The sequence below is a fragment of the Polypterus senegalus genome, chromosome 8 (genome assembly GCF_016835505.1).
Source record: "Polypterus senegalus isolate Bchr_013 chromosome 8, ASM1683550v1, whole genome shotgun sequence".
Lineage (NCBI taxonomy): Eukaryota > Metazoa > Chordata > Cladistia > Polypteriformes > Polypteridae > Polypterus > Polypterus senegalus.
In genome coordinates, this window is record NC_053161.1 from 65854135 (window position 1) to 65874566 (window position 20432).

The 20432-nt window shown below is 35.3% G+C and overlaps 1 protein-coding gene across 1 annotated transcript in view; it reads right to left on the reverse strand.

Moving 5' to 3' along the window:
- The window catches only part of cog5 (component of oligomeric golgi complex 5), a 565478-nt gene that overhangs the window by 132514 nt on the left and 412532 nt on the right, over positions 1–20432 (reverse strand). Inside the window, exons 15-16 of the mRNA XM_039761193.1 lie at positions 3266–3376; positions 1372–1434 (exon numbers count right to left, since the gene is read on the reverse strand). Of these exons, the coding sequence (XP_039617127.1) occupies positions 1372–1434; positions 3266–3376 (174 nt within the window). The remainder of the gene's footprint in view (positions 1–1371; positions 1435–3265; positions 3377–20432) is intronic.

Here is a 20432-nt window from a genome sequence, read left to right on the forward strand (position 1 = left end):
GCTGCAACGTTCACAGGTTGGATCATGCCCTGGAAACATTTTGGAGAGTTTTAGTCGAGACAGATGTGCTCGATATATAATTTTGAGTTGTATAATTGTATGCTTTGCGCATATGGAGCTCGAGTGAATTCTCTGCATTGCTACTTTCCACTCCTTTTCTGATATATTAATTGAGAGGTCTTTTTCCCAGTGTCCTCTTGGATCTTTGAAAGGAAGGGATTGTAAAATGATTTATATATTGTAGAGATGGAGTCTAATTCCTTGAGATTGAGCAATATTTTTTCCAGCGTTGATGAGGGTGCAAGATGAGGAAAATCTTCTTTTCATAATTTTAAACAACTTGATCGTGTCTCCATTTACTTAAACTGAAAAGGTTCAACTCCTTCAATCTCTCATCAAGGCTACCTCTTAGTTCTGAAATAACCCTTGTTGCTTTTCTCTGGATTTTTTCTAGCACTGCTATGTCTTTTTTGTAATATGGAAACCAAAATTATGCACAGTACTCCAGATGACTCAACTTGTACTCCAAAGATCATGATATAAACCTAAAATCCTGTTAGCCTTCTTAATAACTTCTGCACACAGTCTTGATATAGACAGTAGTGTGCCCATTACAACTTCTAATTCCTTTTCATAAGCAGTACTTTGATGTTTCAGACCTACTATTCTATAGTCAAATCTCACATTTTTCTTCCTCCGTGTAATTCTACATCAAACTTCTACTACCACAAATCTGCCCAAGCATGTATGCTATACAAGTCAATAGGTAACAATTTAGCGATTCTAAATTACCTGCCCTTCCACCTAGTTTGGTAGGGATGTGGTTAGTTCTACCCGCACACAGCTTTAGCAGAGTTAGTTTAAATTCTGTACCCTACCTGTGTGAGGTTAATTGGAAAATAATATAAGCTGGCCTGGTTAAATGAGTGTGGGAATGAATATGAGTGTTCTCTGCACTGTACATGTGTTGATTCCTACCAAAAGCATGGTACTACTCAGATAAAAGCCTGGCCTCCTGAATTGAATAACACTTGAGACAGAAAAAGGAGGAAAGGATCGACTTTCAGCAAAATACATGTTTTTTATTTTAAATTTTAATTTCATATCTTTTTAGATTATTTCAACTTTTTAATAAATTAACTGCAAAAATGAAACTTTCTCCTATTCAGTTCCCACTTCAGAAGCCTCATGTTAAAACCTACAAAGCTTTAATAGCCTTTTATTTTACATAATTGCCTCTTCCATCAGCCTGTGCAGCATGTATTTGTAATTCCTTACAGGGTAAGTAGCTGCTTGTAAAACAACTACCTGCAAACGAGCAAGGGTTCATGCCATTTAGTAATGATATGCAGTGCATTATCTGCCAAGTACCTCTGAAGCAGCAGTAATTGCATGTTCAGCAGCTGGCGAAAAGGAACTCAGAGACAATACCACCTGAAAAAAAAAGACAACACCATTTATTAATTCTAATGAACGTTTTGCCAAGCGAGTATGCCTAACACCTACTTATACTTTCAGAGTAGATGACTTTACCTTGCTGGAATGATGGGACAATAAACTGACAAACTATTTCCTAATTTAGCACACTTTAAGCATAACAAAAGAAATTTAATTATGAATATATATATATAGAACATATTATAATTTATAATGTGGGACTATACTGAAATTACTAATTCTGCTTACCTGAAGACCAATTTTATCCATTAAAAAACATATCATGAGCCAAAATCTATGTAAAAACAAATTCAAGTCTTGCCATAAAAAGTATACAGATTAACCTTACTCTTTCAGAGTACAAGAAGATGCCAATACTTTAGGAAATGGTGAGGGTGCCACAGTCAAAGACATCTTTCATGGAGATGACTCTTAATTTGTATTGTAAATACTTATTATGGGTTGTGGTATACCACAGGCTATTACATAGCAACAGTCTTTTTTCCTCAATGTAGAAACAGTCTTATCCACAATGTAGTGTGAAACATATTACTTTGTGCAATTGGCTAAAGGAATAAATTCATCTCACTATAGGGACAGGTCAAAATTTTGAATAAAATCTCAAAATAGTTAATCCTGAAGGAATTGTGAAAACTCAACACAGACAACACCTGGACATGTGATGAAAACCCAGGATGCTGAATCTGAGTGGAGGCAGCTCTACCCCCTGTACCACTGTGCTACTACAATATAATTATTCTTAATTATAATTAGTACACATTTCAGAGGAGAAAGGTTTGATAACTGCACACTAGTAAAAACACAGTTGAACTGAATTTTCCAGTGTAAATTTAGACAAGGCATCATCAAAAATATATAGATTGCATGCTTTCAAAAGGTTTAAACTTTTCATAATGCAAACACCACTCAATAAAATATTGACTTGTTTCCTAAACAATGAAAGCCTTGAATTTAAAAGAAACAGTTTCACTGTTCTTATAAAGTGACTGTAACTAAAGTAGAAGTGCACTCTTTCCATTTTAATACTGTATTTACAGTGAAGGAGATGGGCCCAGGCCTAAAAATAAATAATTTTCAGAGGTAATGAACAATTATTTTAATTTCCTGTTAAGTTTAAAACATTTTCAAATTTAAAACATTTTCAAATCTTTCAAGGTAATCATGTTTAAAACTTATTAGAATGCTAACATACTTCTTAATTCTACATATTTTATAACAATGAGAATTTATTAAATTATAAATTACTACACAGTAAAAAAGTGAAAGCTTCAATAGATTCATGCATTTTTAATTGGGCAAAAAAGTGGGTCTGCTTAATTTAAATTTACCTGGAGCTATTCATTGTTCAATCTGCTTTATAAACAACTTTTAAATCTCATTTCCAGTCATTTCTCTTTATGTTAAAAAAGGTAATTATTGATAATGATTTTGATTTGGCTGCAGATCTGAAGAGGTTTATTTCTGCAACACACTGGGGGTAAGGTTTGTTGTTGTATGGTTTTGCATGACCAACACTAGAAAGACAATTCTTTTCATAATTAATAATCCTTTCATAAAAGTAATTTGAAGCTCCAGACTATGCTCTCTAAATTAATGAAACCAAAACAAAATAAAAAAGTGACAGTCTTCATTAAAAATTGCTTCATGATGAAATGTTAAATTGTTTAAATGAATCGATAAATTTTAATGAAATACATCAGATGAAACAATTTTGTATGAGGTAATTACTGACTAATAGTAAACAAAGTCAAAGCAGATGTTTAGAGAACTGCTACTTCAGTTTGAGCTGTGCTAAGTCACTTCTTACCTTCCCCACTGACTGATAGAGCCTGTGTAGAGAGTTGACAACAGCCACATTCCTTCTCTGTCCCTCTGTAAGTGGTCCAATCACCTGGCTGGCATCCCCCTGGGTTGACAGCTGTCAGTGATACAAATTATGCAAATATTAGGATGAATTTTAACAATAATGAGTTGTATAAACACATATAGCTACTATAGGTGCATAACCTGATTATTCACATTACGTATTTTTATGAATGTTGTCACGCTCATGTGCATCTGGTAAGTCCACAAATACCATGTTAGTGTGAGATGGGGTGCAACAGCTAACAGTATCTCATGCTTTCTCCACTGCTTTGAATGGTTGCCAGGAGAGGAGGTATAGTTCCACTCCCAACGGGCTGTGTTGGTCCTATCCTCATTGGGCTGGGGCCTATGAATATGGAAGGAAGATGCTAGGAATTTTGGCTATTGACCCTAGACACCCAAGAGAGGGAAGCAAAGCTCCCAGCGCTTAAAATTGTAATCTCTGTTAGCGGTATGATACCATGACAGCATGTTCTTTTGCATTTTTTTTTGGACTTTTTTATTTTTTCAAGGCCACCAATTAAAAGGGGAACTGCTGGCTTGGCACCCCAACCATTGCACCAGTGTCAGGAAACCTTATCCCAATGTTCAATAAAACTGGACGAAATACATATTGGATATAAAAGAAATTAAACAAAGTAAATTTATCTTTTTAAATAAAAACGATTAAAGGCCCAGAATAGTAAATACGAGTTTATTAGATTATAAATCTACCAGCCAGCAAGTAACAGATATGCATACTAAGAAGAATTTTACTAAATTACTTTGTTATCCAAGTCTTGTCAAGTCAAATTTATTAGAACAATGAAATTTGTACTGTATATACTTGTGGATAAGTTCTCCCGTGGATAAGTCGGGACTAGATTTTACTGTATAATTTCTGGTATTTTATAATGTTGGTCATATAAGTCGAATGCGGAAAACTTACGCTATTGGTAAAAATGATTGTGATATGCTAACGCCCACCTGAGAGAGTAACCATGGAGCACGCTGCCTTCTTTTTGTATGCATTGTGCCTACATGACCACACGGTAATACCCAAAACTATTCCGAAGCGACGTTTGCACTGTTTTGTGTTTTTTGTATCTCACAACCTCATACACCATTATCGTAACAGCATCCCTTATCTATGATGGAGCATTTAATCAGAGGAAAATATGAAGCTGGTTTAAAATTAAGTCATTGAAGTGGCAAAAGAAATTGGTAACTGTGCTGCTGCAACAAAATTCATTATGTCTGAGAAACTGATGCTAGATTAGAGGAGGAAAGAACATGTTAAAAAAAAAAAAAAAATTAAGTGTCGAATTTTTGAATGGGCGTATAAGTAGGGTTCTGATTTTAGGATTGATTTTTTGGGTTACAAGACCCGACTTATATGTGAATATGTACGGTACTTGCATGTTAAATAAATAAATAGTTAAAACTTGACAAATCATGCAACACATACAGTATACACAAAATATATACAAAATGTAACTGGAAGAATAACATATTTATATGCATATATTTTTACATATATATTTTTCAGCATTATTACCAATAATGAACATTACTGACTGCACAAATGCAAAGATCACATGCTAAAGGATCTTTAAACAGTTTATCAGATCTTAGTTTAACATAGTGCTTTTAACTGTCAACCAAATCCTACTAGAAATGACATTTAGCACATTATAATAAAGAAGAAAATATTCTAAAATTGTCAAATAATTAGGTTTTATTGCCGCACAGGAACAGTTGGTGACTGAAGATATCATAGAGAATAATTTTAACCTGTCATGAAAATACTTACAACTAAGTCCAAACTTTCTATTGTGACAGATTGGGGGTGCTATCGTTCCCTTGAACCCTTGTCCAAGTCGCCAGACACCAGATAAAAGTCCAAATGTTGACTTTATTGATACACAACAGTGTACAAAGCACCCTCCTCTCCACTATACTCATTAAATTAATCACAAATACAATAAATCAATCCTCCACACTCCCAGACGCGTTGCCACCCTTCCACCCAGCTCAGCTCGCCGTCTGGGAGCTGTCACAGTCCTTTTATAATCCCTGACCCGGAAGTGTTCCAATCTCCAGTCCATGTGATCCCTTATCACTTCCAGGTCAGATAAAAAGTCCTTTTCTTCATCCCGGAAGCACGTCATTCCCCTTGTCCATGTGACTCAGACGTACTTCCGGGGCATAGGGTAAATAAGCATCATTCCTCCCTGCAGCGTCTCCTAGTGGCCCCCATGGTATACAGCAGGGCTGTGGATACAGACTCCAATGTCCATGATGCCCTGCTGGTCTTCGGGGCACCTCCATGCTGTAAGGAGAGCTCCACCTGGTGGCTTGGGGGTATTGCCCGGGATAAACGGCCGGCCATACACCACACTATATATTTTTCACTAACTTTGTATCACATTAAATCGATACATTCCTGTATACTCATTCTGGGGAAAGTCAGGGCAAGTAATTTTATCAGTGTGACCACTGAAACAACTGCATTAACTTGATCTGGTTTAAAAATTAAGGTTGATCAAAACAAGAGATATAAATAGATTTAGTAATTTACTTTAAAAAGATAAAAATTCAAGTGGAACCTTTACTTAGCCATTAATTATGCTAGGGTCAATGAGAATAAGTTATGATTAGTAGAAGCTACAGTATACAGTATAATGCTGGAAGCCTGTGCCTTTTAAGTACTTGCTGAAAATTCTTCAATTCAACCTTGAAAAGTAATTAGATGATTTTCAGTAATATTTTAGGGAAAAGAAACCAACCTTTTATCTAGATTCATTATTTATCAATTTTACATACAAGACACCAAGTCAACCTTTGTTTTCAGCATCTTTATAGAAAATTCACGGACAAAAGAGTAAGAAGCCAGTAAATAATTTGCCTTATCACTAAAATAAGCTCCATTCGCCAAAGGAACAATACCTATTATAAACAAGTTGATGAACTACTGATAACAAAACCAATTATGTCTATGGTTTGGCTGTAATCAGCAGTACTGAAACATTATTAAATTAGTAAAGAAGAAGAAAAAGAAGAGGTATAAATACGGAACAAAACACAACATGTACAAAATAAAATGTTTAAGTATGTTATTAATATTTCTTTACAATGAATTGCAGTTCACTGCACATGTTTCAATTGACTACAGTATAGCAAAATCTGAGATTCTTTCTCCTTAAATGCTTTGAATGGATTGCCTGCATAGCATATGATAGTCTTGAACCTAAGAATTCCCTCAACACACACATTGTTCTATATACAGGTTACAAACTTCCCTAATCCTCCATCATCTCTCACACTCAAGAATATTTTGGTTAGGAATAAGAAGAATATTGGTAGCAATTTCAGAATGAGTCATTTCATGTCACAATGCTTATCAATGAATGACAATAGCTAATACTGGGAAAGACATCCCTCTCTATTTATTTTTCAGGTAAGGTAAAGAGTGAAATTCAATATTTCACAATATCCATTCTTCATCAGTTTGCAAAGCACTCATCTAAATATTGCAGAGCAGCATGTTGCTCTATATTAGAATTATCGAAAACATGTCAGGGTCTGGTTGCTAATTGTGAAGGATAGAAGATAGCTCCTGCATATGGTTCAGGAATACCCCAAATTAGTATCTTTTTAGGTAAAAGATATTTTCTTACTCATAAGATAGCATGAGATTTATGAACATCCCAAATTCTCTTATTGCAGTGTTTGGGGTTATTTATTATGAGATTAGACTACCTAGCAATAAACCCCTCATGATTTTCTACACTATACTGTTAGCACATCAATTAATCTGGTTCAACCTCCATAAATCAAAAGCAAAAATGATAATTTAAAATACTTAAAACCTAGAACAAAAAAAATCTAAGTTTCTTTTTAGGAACCGTGTGGAGTTTTGAAGTTTTTAGTGTAGGTAAGGATTTATTAATAAATATTAACTCTTAACTCTGTGGAATCCAAGATTGATTGTATTTCTGATTTTTTTTACTTTTTGCACACAACTGTGTGTGTTTGATTGTTGTAACAATTCTTTAATTACGCATATTAAAAATAATAATATGTTTTTAGCTGAATTAGATATTGTAACTGTAGAGCTCTCAATCATTTTGACCAAAATACCTATTTTTGAATTTTGACAAACACACAATCTGACAATACATTGCTGAACAGCATTGAAACTGTACTCTTACAGGTAGGCCAATTGTACTTCTGATACAATTTCTCTGGAAATGCATTTATGTTATATGAAAGGGCACGAAGTATTGGGGAATGTGGCTAAGGTGTTTGGATTTCAAAATCTGAGATTCTGGCTTCAGATCTTGCTACTAACACTGCGTGTCCATGAGCAAATCACTTTACGTGCTTGTGATACAAAGATTTACATTCTCTCAGCTCACACCATGAATTATACTATGATGTATATCAAAATTAGCTGAAGAAGACTAACAACCATGCATAATGTAACTAGTAAAATTTTTATATGAATTCAAACTTGGAAAAACAGCTCAGGTAGATTCAAAATGGTAGATATGGAGGTGAAAATCACAGCAGATACCCATGCAAAATTGCACAGCATTTTTTTAAAAAACCAATGACTTGGTACAACAGTAAAGAAAAGCACTACCTAAAAGTAAAGTGTTTAAAATAAATATAGAAACAAATACCAACAATTATATATATATATATATATATATATATATATATATATATATATATATATATATATAAGGGCGGCACGTTGGCGATCCGGGTTCGCTTCCCGGGTCCTCTCTGCGTGGAGTTTGCATGTTCTCCCCGTGTCTGCGTGGGTTTCCTCCGGGCGCCGGTTTCCTCCCACAATCCAAAGACTTGCTGGTTAGGTGGATTGGCGATTCTAAATTGGCCCTAGTGTGTGCTTGGTGTGTGGGTGTGTTTGTGTGTGTCCTGCGGTGGGTTGGCACCCGCCCAGGATTGGTTCCTGCCTTGTGCCCTGTGTTGGCTGGGATTGGCTCCGGCAGACCCTGTATTGGATTCGTGACCCTATATATATATATATATATATATATTATATATATATATATAATCTAGTGTGGATTGCATCACATCTACATCAGGAAAAACTAAATGTTCTTCAGTTATGACTGAAATGAAATGATATTTGGTGGTTTGAAAGTAATTACATTGTCAGAACGACACATCCACTTCAAAACCATTTAGAACTTACACACTTTAATATTCTCTTATTTCATATTTGTAAGAATGAATGAAGACTGTGATGTAAATAGTGCTAGAATAATGCAACAGAGGTAACTAGCCCCATGCCTGCTTGTGCAAAGGAAGTCAGCCCACTTTTTTCCTTTTTTAAATATCAGCAATCAGATGTGGGATGGAGGGAGTGTAGTTCTGCCAATTTGCAGGCCAGCCATCTTTTTCCCTTTGAAAGGGATTAACTTTTTGTCAGCCTGCTGAACAGCCTAAATCAATTAAATGCTTTTTTCACGTCTTTGATGGCGTTGGGGGTGGGGAGAAGGAGTTATGCTGCTGCGAGTTCACAGCTAGATTTCAAAGTGAAAAAGGATGTGGGAGTTAGGTGTAGAAGCTTTTTTTTAACCACACTCCTAGCATGTACAATATTTTTAATCCTAAAAGTTGTTTATCTGGGTCTTGATAGATGTATTTATCTTATCTGTCTTTAGAAAAGGTTAACACAATTTAGTATGATTACATTTATGAGTCTGGCTTTTTGCACAGTAGATTAAAGATGACTGTTAATTATTGTAATTGCAGAAAATAAATCCTTAGTTTTTACATGTGAAATTAGATTTAAAATGAAAACTTTTCTGTGAATACAACATTTGTTCTTGAAACCAATAAGAACAATATTACATAATATTTTGAAATTCTCTTAATCCAATTCAGTACTACACTGCAGTGTGCCGATTCCTATCCTGTTTGCATCTAGAAAAAGCTAATCTGAAATCACCAAAAATTACATACGTTTGAGGATATGAGAGGAAAATTGGAGTCACAAAGGAAAACATGGGGAGACCTGTGGAGAACATGCAAACTCCACAAAGACTACAAGCAGGCGTACAAGTCAAACTCAGCATGCTGGATCTGTGATGCAGTAGCACTAACCACTTTGCTACTGTGCCACCCCAATAATAACACTTTAATGATGTTTCTGATAAATAAGGCACAAAGCAAACTTTACAGAACTGTGGCTTAGCAAATATCACCCTTTAAGTGAAGGGTGCCATGTCTTGTACCTCACCACTCCAAATACTGTCAATAATTGCTACACTGAAACTCCATTATACTGCTGTAGTTACCTGACACTTTGTGACCTCAAGCCACCTATTTCACTAATCTAAATCTGATTTAAAAAATGTTGCTGTCATTTAAAATTAGACAGTTTGTTCTTAAGTAAATTATTTTCTCAGGGTTATAACAACATATTAATAACAGGAAAAGCTTGGTGGAGTGAAGATATCTAAAACTCAGAAATTGGTCGGTTCTGATGTTTACCTGTACTGCTGAGACAAGTTATGACTTCTGGTACAATTTCTCTGGAAATGCATTTATGTTATATGAAAGGGCAAAAAGTATTGGGGAATGTGGCTAAGGTTTTTGGATTTCAAAATATGAGATTCTGGCTTCAGATCATGCTACTGACGCTGTGTGTCCATGAGCAAGACACTTCACATGCTTGTGCTACAAACTAGAACAACAAAAGAAATGAAACCTCAATCTCAAATCTTTTAAGTTACCTTGGATAAAGGTGTCAGCCAAATAATATGTAATTAAAAAAAGGATCACATTTGTGAATGAGATGCTGTTGCAGTTTCAGCAGTACAGTTGTTAAAAAATGACTGATCACTTGAAAAAAATTTTTAACACATTGCGCTACAATGAAATTGTCAAAAAGACCCATATGCAATTCCTTTATAAATAAACTAAGTGCAATATGAATTCAGGCAATTTGTATTATATCAAATTTTACATTTTTGACCTTGCCTAATCTTTGAAATGCTGACTGAATTGCAATGTTGCGAGATGTTGTATTATTTGATGTGTTCCTACAATGAAAGTAACTTGTAACAGTATTTGTTTCAATATGATGTTATGGATTATTAACAAAATCATCTTTGGATACAGAAACATGGTTTATTGAGTAAACACTAGACCCTTCAAGGAAAATATGTAGAAACAATAAATGAATAAACTATTATATAGAATTTATTATCAAGAAGAAAATGACATACACCTTAACCTGAATGGCTGTTTATAGGATAGAGGACTAAAGAGGAGTTAGAACAAATTCTAGAAGCCTTACAATTTCAGAAAAAAAAGACAACTGTATTGACACTTCATAACAGAAACAATGTCTTGCTTTGTTTCGAGTATCTCCATTCTGTTCTCAGCGTACAGCATCTGCTCAGGTATTAACTAGTTGAAAAAAGTAATTCAAAGAAATCATCTGGGTTTTTAAAATGGGCTTTTTTCGACTTATCGTATTAAAGAGTGTAAACAACATTAAAAAGAAAGCAAGCTAAGTGTTATATTTATGTTAGTATTATGGAGTTGTAGTTACACGTTTGCTGCTTGTCTCCAGCTGAATATCTCATCCAAGTGCTTTGCTGAAACAGAAATTGATTTTTGGTCAAACTCTAAATTTATGTAAGATTGCTTTGTCTCTTCTTCAAAATGCAGCCACTTCGTTATTTATAGCTAGTACCAATTTATTAAACAAAGACTTAAACATTTTAGAGCAAAATAAGCTAATGCAGATGATTTGTTTTAAATATAAAGTTATATTCAGATTCAATAAGATCAAATTTGTTTAAAGATGTTTAAAGTTAGTAAAGGAGATAAAAAATGAAAATTGAAATGTTAAAAAATGTTAAATAATATTATATTGTATATTCAGCAATTTGTAATCCTGATAGTTGAAATTTAAGGATAAGAGGACATTTAATGCCCTGACTTAAGATAATTAATTCCTAGTAACCTAATTTTTCTAAAATAATGCTGAAAGATTTCTCTTCCACCTACATTACCGGGTAATTTACTTCATTTAGCTACACTGCTCTGAGTGAAGAAATACTTTCTAACCTTTGGTAAATTTATTCTTAATCTTCTATCTGTGCCACCTTCCTCTTGTAATTAAAAATGTTTCATGTCACCTGTTAAGCTTCATTTTACTAAACAAACAACTCAACAACTTCCATGTTTCCTTAGAGCTGTAATAAATTAAGTAATTCTTCTTTAGATATGTTAGTTATCAGAAGACAGAAGTTATGTGGTATGCAAACCAATAACTGGTCTCCATTTGTCTTCAACTATAGTAACAATGATCATTTAAGAGTAAAACCAGACTTTTTCTGTATGTCCAATCTGCTAGAAATGCATTTAAAACAAAATTCAATTATTTGTGACAAATGCTTTCTGGAAAGCATAGGGATAAATTTGCAGAAAAGCACTGGTGAAACATGGACAAAACAGATTGCCAAAGGCCTTGTATGTCCCTGAGAGAACAGTGAAACTCAGTAAAAAGAGGATGGTTTGTATCACTAACAAATTAAGATCAAAGCAAATCATGCCTAAATCAAGATTTCCTTTAAAAGCAATGACCAAACAAAGGGAAGACTTGCCTGAAAGGCCACCAAGAATTCAATGATTACTTTGAATGTTCTGTTGGTCTTTATTTCAAGGACCAAATCAACACAAATTTAGCAGTTTCTGACATACTGAGACAGAGTATTTCAGCTGGGAGAAGGAGAGCTGGATGTCTGCAGAGAGTTTGCCATGGAAAGTGGAAAGCACTGAATATTATTAGTATGTCAAAGAAGGTTCGGACAAGTGGTGAGTGAAACAGGCAAGTTTAATTTTATATTCAATTTCATGAAACTGACAATAAAATTGATTTCACAAGAAATTTTGGAATTGCAACATGTGAAAATTCGCTAATTTTGTTTTTATATTATGTGCAACAAGCACATAACCTGGTCTACACCAGTAAAATCAATTCTATTTATGCCTCTGGTTTACTGCACAGGAGCAAAAATGTGACTGGGTATAAAATGTCCATATGAAGATCCACTAAAGCATAACATTACACACATTTCTGTATTCTCTTCACAGGAAAATCTCACTACACTGGAAGCTACTGATAGCTAGCAACCACCCTTAGCTGTTTCTTGATTTGCTGAAGAAGAGGATGAGGATAAGCAGTTTCCAAAAACTGTTATGAAATAGGAGGCTCTAGTTCATCTTTAAGACTGCAAATGGCAAAATGCGGGTTGTGCAACCAGAACACATCTACTTTACAAGTTTTTTTGGGCAAAATATAGTGTTTGGCTACAAGATCAATTTCCACAAATTGGTATACTAATCATTAGTAAGGAAAATTTCTCAGGACTGTCAGACAGGTATGGTGATCCTAATTTTTGAAAATATGGACAAGAGGGTGAGCTTGAATTATCAAAGGATATTAACTTGCCAGTAAACTACAGGAAAGACACCATACAAAGCTAAACCTAAAAAATTCAGCAGGAATGCTTTAGATTCTATTATGACCAGCATACACAGTCTTTTTTTCTTGCACACACATTTCAGTAGTCATGGAAGCTTTCCAGTACTGTCTATATTTTCATTGTGTGTACTTAGATAAAGCATATAATGCATACCTCATTATATACAGGTGCCGGTCATAAAATTAGAATATCATGACAAAGTTGATTTATTTCAGTAATTCCATTCAAAAAGTGAAACTTGTATATTAGATTCATTCACTACACACAGACTGATGTATTTCAAATGTTTATTTTTTTAATTTTGATGATTATAACTGACAACTAATGAAAGTCCCAAATTCAGTATCTCGGAAAATTAGAATATTGTGAAAAGGTTCAATATTGAAGACACCTGGTGCCACACTCTAATCAGCTAATTAACTCAAAACACCTGCAAAAGCCTTTAAATGGTCTCTCAGTCTAGTTCTGTAGGCTACACAATCATGGGGAAGACAGCTGACTTGACAGTTGTCCAAAAGACGACCATTGACACCTTGCACAAGGAGGGCAAGACACAAAAGGTCATTGCTAAAGAGGCTGGCTGTTCACAGAGCTCTGTGTCCAAGCACATTAATAGAGAGGCGAAGGGAAGGACAAGATGTGGTAGAAAAAGTGTACAAGCAATAGGGATAACCGCACCCTAGAGAGGATTGTGAAACAAAACCCATTCAAAACTGTGGGGGAGATTCACAAAGAGTGGACTGCAGCTGGAGTCAGTGCTTCAAGAACCACCACACACAGACGTATGCAAGACATGGGTTTCAGCTGTCGCATTCCTTGTGTCAAGCCACTCTTGAACAAGAGACAGCGTCAGAAGCATCTCGCCTGGGCTAAAGACAAAACTGCTGCTGAGTGGTCCAAAGTTATGTTCTCTGATGAAAGTAAATTTTGCATTTCCTTTGGAAATCAAGGTCCCAGAGTCTGGAGGAAGAGAGGAGAGGCACAGAATCCATGTTGCTTGAGGTCCAGTGTAAAGTTTCCACAGTCAGTGATGGTTTGGGGTGCCATGTCATCTGCTGGTGTTGGTCCATTGTGTTTTCTGAGGTCCAAGGTCAACACAGCCATCTACCAGGAAGTTTTAGAGCACTTCATGCTTCCTGCTGCTGACAAACTTTATGGAGATGCAGATTTCATTTTCCAACAGGACCTCGCACCTGCACATAGTGCCAAAGCTACCAGTACCTGGTTTGGCCAGCAAACTCGCCTGACCTTAACCCCATATAAAATCTATGGGGTATTGTGAAGAGGAAGATGCAATACACCAGACCCAACAATTCAGAAGAGCTGAAGGCCACAATCAGAGCAACATGGGCTTTCATAACACCTGGGCAGTGCCACAGACTGATCTACTCCATGCCACGTTGCATTGCTGCAGTAATCCAGGCCAAAGGAGCCCCAACTAAATACTGAATGCTGTACATGCTCATACTTTTCATGTTCATACCTTTCAGTTGGCCAACATTTCTAAAAATCCTTTTTTTGCATAGGTCTTAATTGATATTCTAATTTTCTGAGATACTGAATTTGGGACTTTCATTAGTTGTCAGTTATAATCATCAACATTAAAAGAAATAAACATTTGAAATACATCAGTCTGTGTGTAATAAATGAATCTAATTTACAAATTTCACTTTTTGAATGGAATTACTGAAATAAATCAACTTTGTCATGATATTCTAATTTTATGACCGGCACCTGTAATGTGAAGATGATAGAAAAACATAGGCATCAGGGCCAATATCACAAGATATTTGGTCCCTGTATTTTTGGAACAGGAACTGCATCTACACATTAGAGTCCATTGAAAAATTGCTGCATTTTCGTGAACATCACACTAGAATGTATTGGTAAAGCAGAAGCTAGGTCATTAGATTAAGGTTTTACTTTGCTATTCATTTCAAATCTCCATCCTCTATGAATTCAAGCTGTAAGTATTAGTGGAAACAAATGATACAGTATAAGTGACCATAATGAGGTTCCTGGCTTCAGTTGCTGGGCTAATTATTTGTAATAGATCAATAATGTAGGAGTAGCTATTTCAGATGGTTTCTATATTTATTAAGAGAGCCCCTCTCACATGGGATGGGCAAAATACTGGAAGAAATTCAGAGGTAGACTCAGGAAATACTTGTGAGATTTTATTGGTTGGCTGGCCAGGGAGTATCTGCAAATTTCCTTACAGCAGCTAGTGACTGCTGCTGAGGACACAGTGGTCTTGTGTACTGAAATGTTAATGAAGATGTCCCCAAGAAAATACAGTCATACCAGAGCCAGCTGGGCCACCACCTTGAACGTTTCCAACACAGTTCGACAACAGGCTGGCTGTTACCCTTCCCCCTGTTCTTATGCGTGCCTAAAATATTACAAATGATTTGTGTCTCACACCATGTAATTGGTGGGTTAAATAAAATGAAGGATGTATGGACTAATATCTGCTACTCTTTTATCACACTAAGCACACATTTTTACCTTCTCTGTACTTTTTCTTGTAGTTCTAAAATAAAACAGCCATGCAGGACTAATGCTGATGAGAAGAGACATATCACAAATAAGATAAGTGACAAAGCATTATATTGTAGCTTCAAAAGGATCAACAGCTTGCTTAAATTATATTTCTGAGTGCAAACGAGTCACAGTTGAGGCTTACACTGTTGCTGCAATAATGCAATGGCAACTAGTAACAATTCTTTGCATTTATATAGCACTTTTCTCACTACTCAAAACCCTTAGCAATTGCAGGTTAAGGACCTTGCTCAAGGGCCCAACAGAGCAGAGTCCCTTTTTGGCATTTACAGGATTCAAACCGGCAACCTTCCGATTGCCAGTGTAGATCCCTAGCCTCCGAGTAGGCTGGGGCAATCATGAGACATGACATCTGCAGCTTTAAAATGGCCATTATAGCCTTTGTTTCCAGGTTGTTGAAGGAGACACACCAGCAAAGCATCTGCTTTTTTATGATGCAACTCGGACTAAATACATCCAAAGAACTGAAAATAAGTGCAGAATTGTTTTCTCCAGTATATATTAACCACTCTCTGGAAATAATGGTAACCAATAAAAGGTTTGGTGGCACTGTTTTCGGCAGCTTTCCAGGAAATACACAATTAACATGAGATCATTTGAAATATTTTTTAGTATTATTGTACCTGATGAATAGGCACTAAAAGATACAAGGACAGCACAAGTGCATTTGATTAGAATTCACATATTGCTGTAAAACTTAACCTGTGTAAGACATTGTGATTACTAAGTTACTATATTTTTCCAGTGGACTGGTTCAATGAGATTTGTGGCACCACAGCTGAAGAAAAGCATTTTTATTATATTGCAGTGGCAGCAGAAGCTGATAAATTTATAGACTGCAAACTATAATAACTGTTTGTACTATGTATCCCTTGAGGCTAGCCAGCACTGGAGATTTACTTGGTTATTCTGTCTGAAAGTAAAAAAAAATAAATGTAATTGTCTTTACTGTCTGAGAAAAGCAGAAAGCTGCTGCAACACATAAGTGGTGTGATTTTCAAAAACTTGGAAAAGATAAACATCAGCAGGCTTGAATAAACTGAGTTAACTGAATTGTCAGACTCAGTGCCATACTGCGTTTGAAAACCTAATGTTGTTCATCTATCCAGTTATTTTGATTAATGTTACATTTCCATTAAATGGCAGAATGTGTCAAAATTATTTGAATCACTGCAGATGCAAAAGATATTAGCACTCTAAATATACACTGGGAAATTTTAATGGTATTATTTTTTTCCTGGGAGTAAAATATATTAAATCAACAAAAACAACTACATGATAGTCTAGAACAGAATTACTTTAAGGAAGGCAGAGAGGCTCAGTTAAAAAGTCATTAAACTAACTAAAAAATCAATATAGGTCAGGTATGTGTGCTTGCAGATGTGTGGGTCAGCAAGCCCTGTGACAGGAGTTGCTAACAAGGGTCATCAATAACCCTCTACTGTATAAATTAGGTTCAGAATATGAATGAATGGATAAATGGATGATAAGGGACAAGCCAATATTACTGTTTCTTTATTTTAATTAACATTTAAAAAAAAAGTGTTACAATTAGTAAACAAACTAATTTGTGTTGCAATACATGTGGGTTAGGAACACTAGTATGGTTCAGATTCTAAAATAAAGGGCTTATTTTAATATTTTGTGATCCCTGTGAATACAGTATCATATCCTCAACAACACCTAAACAAGTGCTAACAGGCTGGATAAGCTTGCATACTTCATTCTGGTAAATGGTTTCCTCTATGAAAGCATTTCTTCATGAAATGAAAACCTAGAAGGCCTATGACGAAACTTAACATTTCTTTATCCATCAACATGCTGTGGACATTTGTAGTGTTTTCGTTGTTACCTCATTTTCCTATATTAGGTCTGTAGCTCCTTTATACCTTTAGCCAGTTCTTTGGGCATCTGTTTCTTTCCTTAAACATCAAGAGATTCACTTTAGAGGTATTAATCTGGAAATGCTCAAATCTCAATTAGTACTAAAGAACCGCTTGCATCATACAGTAATAAGTCAATGTAAAATATTATATAAACCAACAAACAGAAGAAAGCCAAATTATATTTTTAGGAATTGTTTCACATGGCCCTTTTCCATCAACTTACTGTAAATATACTTTTTTCTCATATACATTTCCAGTGACAATATACCCTATCATATTATACAGTGGAACCTCGCTTCAGAAACGTTTCGGAACACGTACAAATCGGTTTACAACCAAAAAGTTCGGCAAACTTTTGCATCTGTTCACGACCACAGACACGGTATACAAACAAGCCAGTTTCCCTTTCGGTTTGTGTGCGCGCTGATTATTTCTGCACGTGTTCAGTCTCTCCCTGTGCATTCCCTGTGCAGCGAGAGACAGTCACACACACACACGCGCACGCACAAGAGAGAGAGAGACGGCAGGACGCATAAGGCCGAGAAGGCAGTTAAAAAATGCACTAGGCTTTTTTTTTTTAAAGAGACAGATCTGAGCATTGTTTTATCCTCGTATTTAATGAAGACTTTTTTCTATTGGATTTTAACCTCCACTTTACTTCTGTTTATAGCAATCAGTTCGTAGCATGCATTTTTAAAATGTTACTTTTTTTGGTGGTTTATTAAATTATGGATTTTTCTAATGTTTATTTTTTTCCCTGTGCTTAAAACTCATTAAAAAAGTGTTTTTAGCAAGCAGTTCGTAGTGCTACAGAGCAAATTCTTGCAGTGTTAGTTTTCTCTGTTGTTCAAGGTTTTCTCAGTGTTATTCAATGTTTTTACATTTAGTTTACTGTTACACTGTGCATTCTATGGTATAATTAACTATATCTGTGCATAAAAATCTTTAAAAAAATATATTTATATACAGTTTGTCTCCTAAAAATAGAGAATTTCTAAAATCAGTAATTGGGCACACGTTTACCTGTTTGAAGACAGTGAATTGAAGAATTTCACTGTATTCTGTACATGTGATAGTATTGATCTTGCAAACCTATTAATCTATGAAGGCAGAATGAAGCATCAATGAGTGCTTTTGGTGATAAAAGTATTGTAGCACACTGCTCAGACAATAATAGACCTTGATTACATGTGCTTACCTGGTCAAGAGTTATATATAGTAGTATATAGTTATTTTTTGTGTCAGAGTTTGTGCTCACTATATATTTATTTTACTTTTAAAAAGACATGTACAAATAGAAGATAACTGTATGCAATTCCTGGGGATTTCATGTTCTTCTGCTCAATTTATTAAATTCAGAAGTTACCTCTTAATAAACAAACAACATTTCAAAGTGTCACTTGGCTAAATTTACTTTCCATTGTCAAATCAGAACACCTGCTTTGATTTCTTTTCACTATAAGATTAAGCATGTGTCACTAAGAAAATGGATAGAAGGCATGCAATATAATATTTTGCAAAACTGTTTGAAAAGGAAAAATGAGGGTTGATCCTGAAACAAATATCTCATACACACAAATTATAAAGTCCTTATTTATATATGTTTCCAATATTTGCCAGTTCCAAATAGGTTTCTCTCAGGTTCATAGATTCACACTGATGCAGACAATCAGATTTTTAACCTGTGAAGAAAGATATATCATTCATTATAATTTTTAGGGTCCTCTTATTGTATTTTTTCACTACCTTCTAACCTCTGTGTTGGCCTCAATGTACTAATATTAATCCATACACAAAGTACAGTATTCATTTTTTAAAATATATTTACACTTTTACTTCGTAAAAAATGAAGGAGGTGGCCAAGTTACTCAAGTTAAAGTGCCTAAAAACCTTGGTTTACCATCTCCAGACTGATGGCTTGGTAGAAAGATTCAATCAGACTCTCAAACAGGTACTGTATAAGGTGGTCAGCAAGGATGGGAAGAATTGGGACCAGTTACTCCCCCTCATGCTTTATGCCTACTGGGAAATTCCCCAGGGCCTCCATGGGCTTCTCCCAGTTTGAACTTTTGCATGGACGACAGCCAAGAGGGATACTGGATAACCTAAAAGAAGCCTGGGAGGAGAAGGCCCTCTTGTCTACTAAGATTTTGGAATATATTGCGTATTTACGCAATAGATTGGAGAAAATACGGCTGATACTAAAAGAACACATGGAAAAGGCTCAAGCAGCACAGGCCCGTTGTTATAACCATGCCACAACACTTTGGGGGAGTTCCATCCTGGAGGCTGAGTTCCCAATTCCCACTCCAAATTACTAGCCCATTAGCAAGGCACCTATGAAGTTAATGTGAGAAAGAGTCTCCTCAACTGTTTGGTTAAACAGCCAAATCCACGAACCAGCGAAAAATCCGTGATATATATTTAGATATGCTTACATTTAAAATCCGCGAGTGAAGCAGCGAAAGTTGAAGCGCGATATAGCGAGGGATCACTATATACCCATTTTCCACATTGTCCATGTCTCTACTCCATACAATGCAATATCCAGATTACTAATCTATTATTCTTTTCTTTAATTTTCTAGCCTTTCTATTTGTTAGCAATTTTTGTTTTGCGTTGAAAGCTGCTCTTCCCATGTTATACATATTTTAATTTCTTTTTCCACTTATTCCATCCCTTGACAGTATACTACCCAATGCGGACTACTTCTTCCAACATATGTTCTCCGATTTTTATCATTACTGTTTTTGTTGTTCTTTCCTTTGACAAAAACATCACTTTTGTCTTCTTTATATTGATCATCATTCCATACTTCTTAATCTAATTTATTTATTAGTTTCTGTAGTCATTCCCCACTGCTTGATGTTACTTCTTTATTTTCTGCAAATCTTGCCAGTCTAATCGAACGATTTTTTGCTAGTGCTTCTTCAATTATTCTCTCAAAATATATGTTAAACAGGACTGGTAAAAGTGAGCATTGCTGTCTATTAACTCTTCCTATTTGACATGCCTCCATTAATCCATATATGGTTCTTACTTTTGCAGCCTTGTTCATATATAGGTTCCTAATTACTCTTCTATTCTGCTAGACTACCCTAATGTCTCTCAATATTCCTATTAATTTTGCCAGTTTACTTTC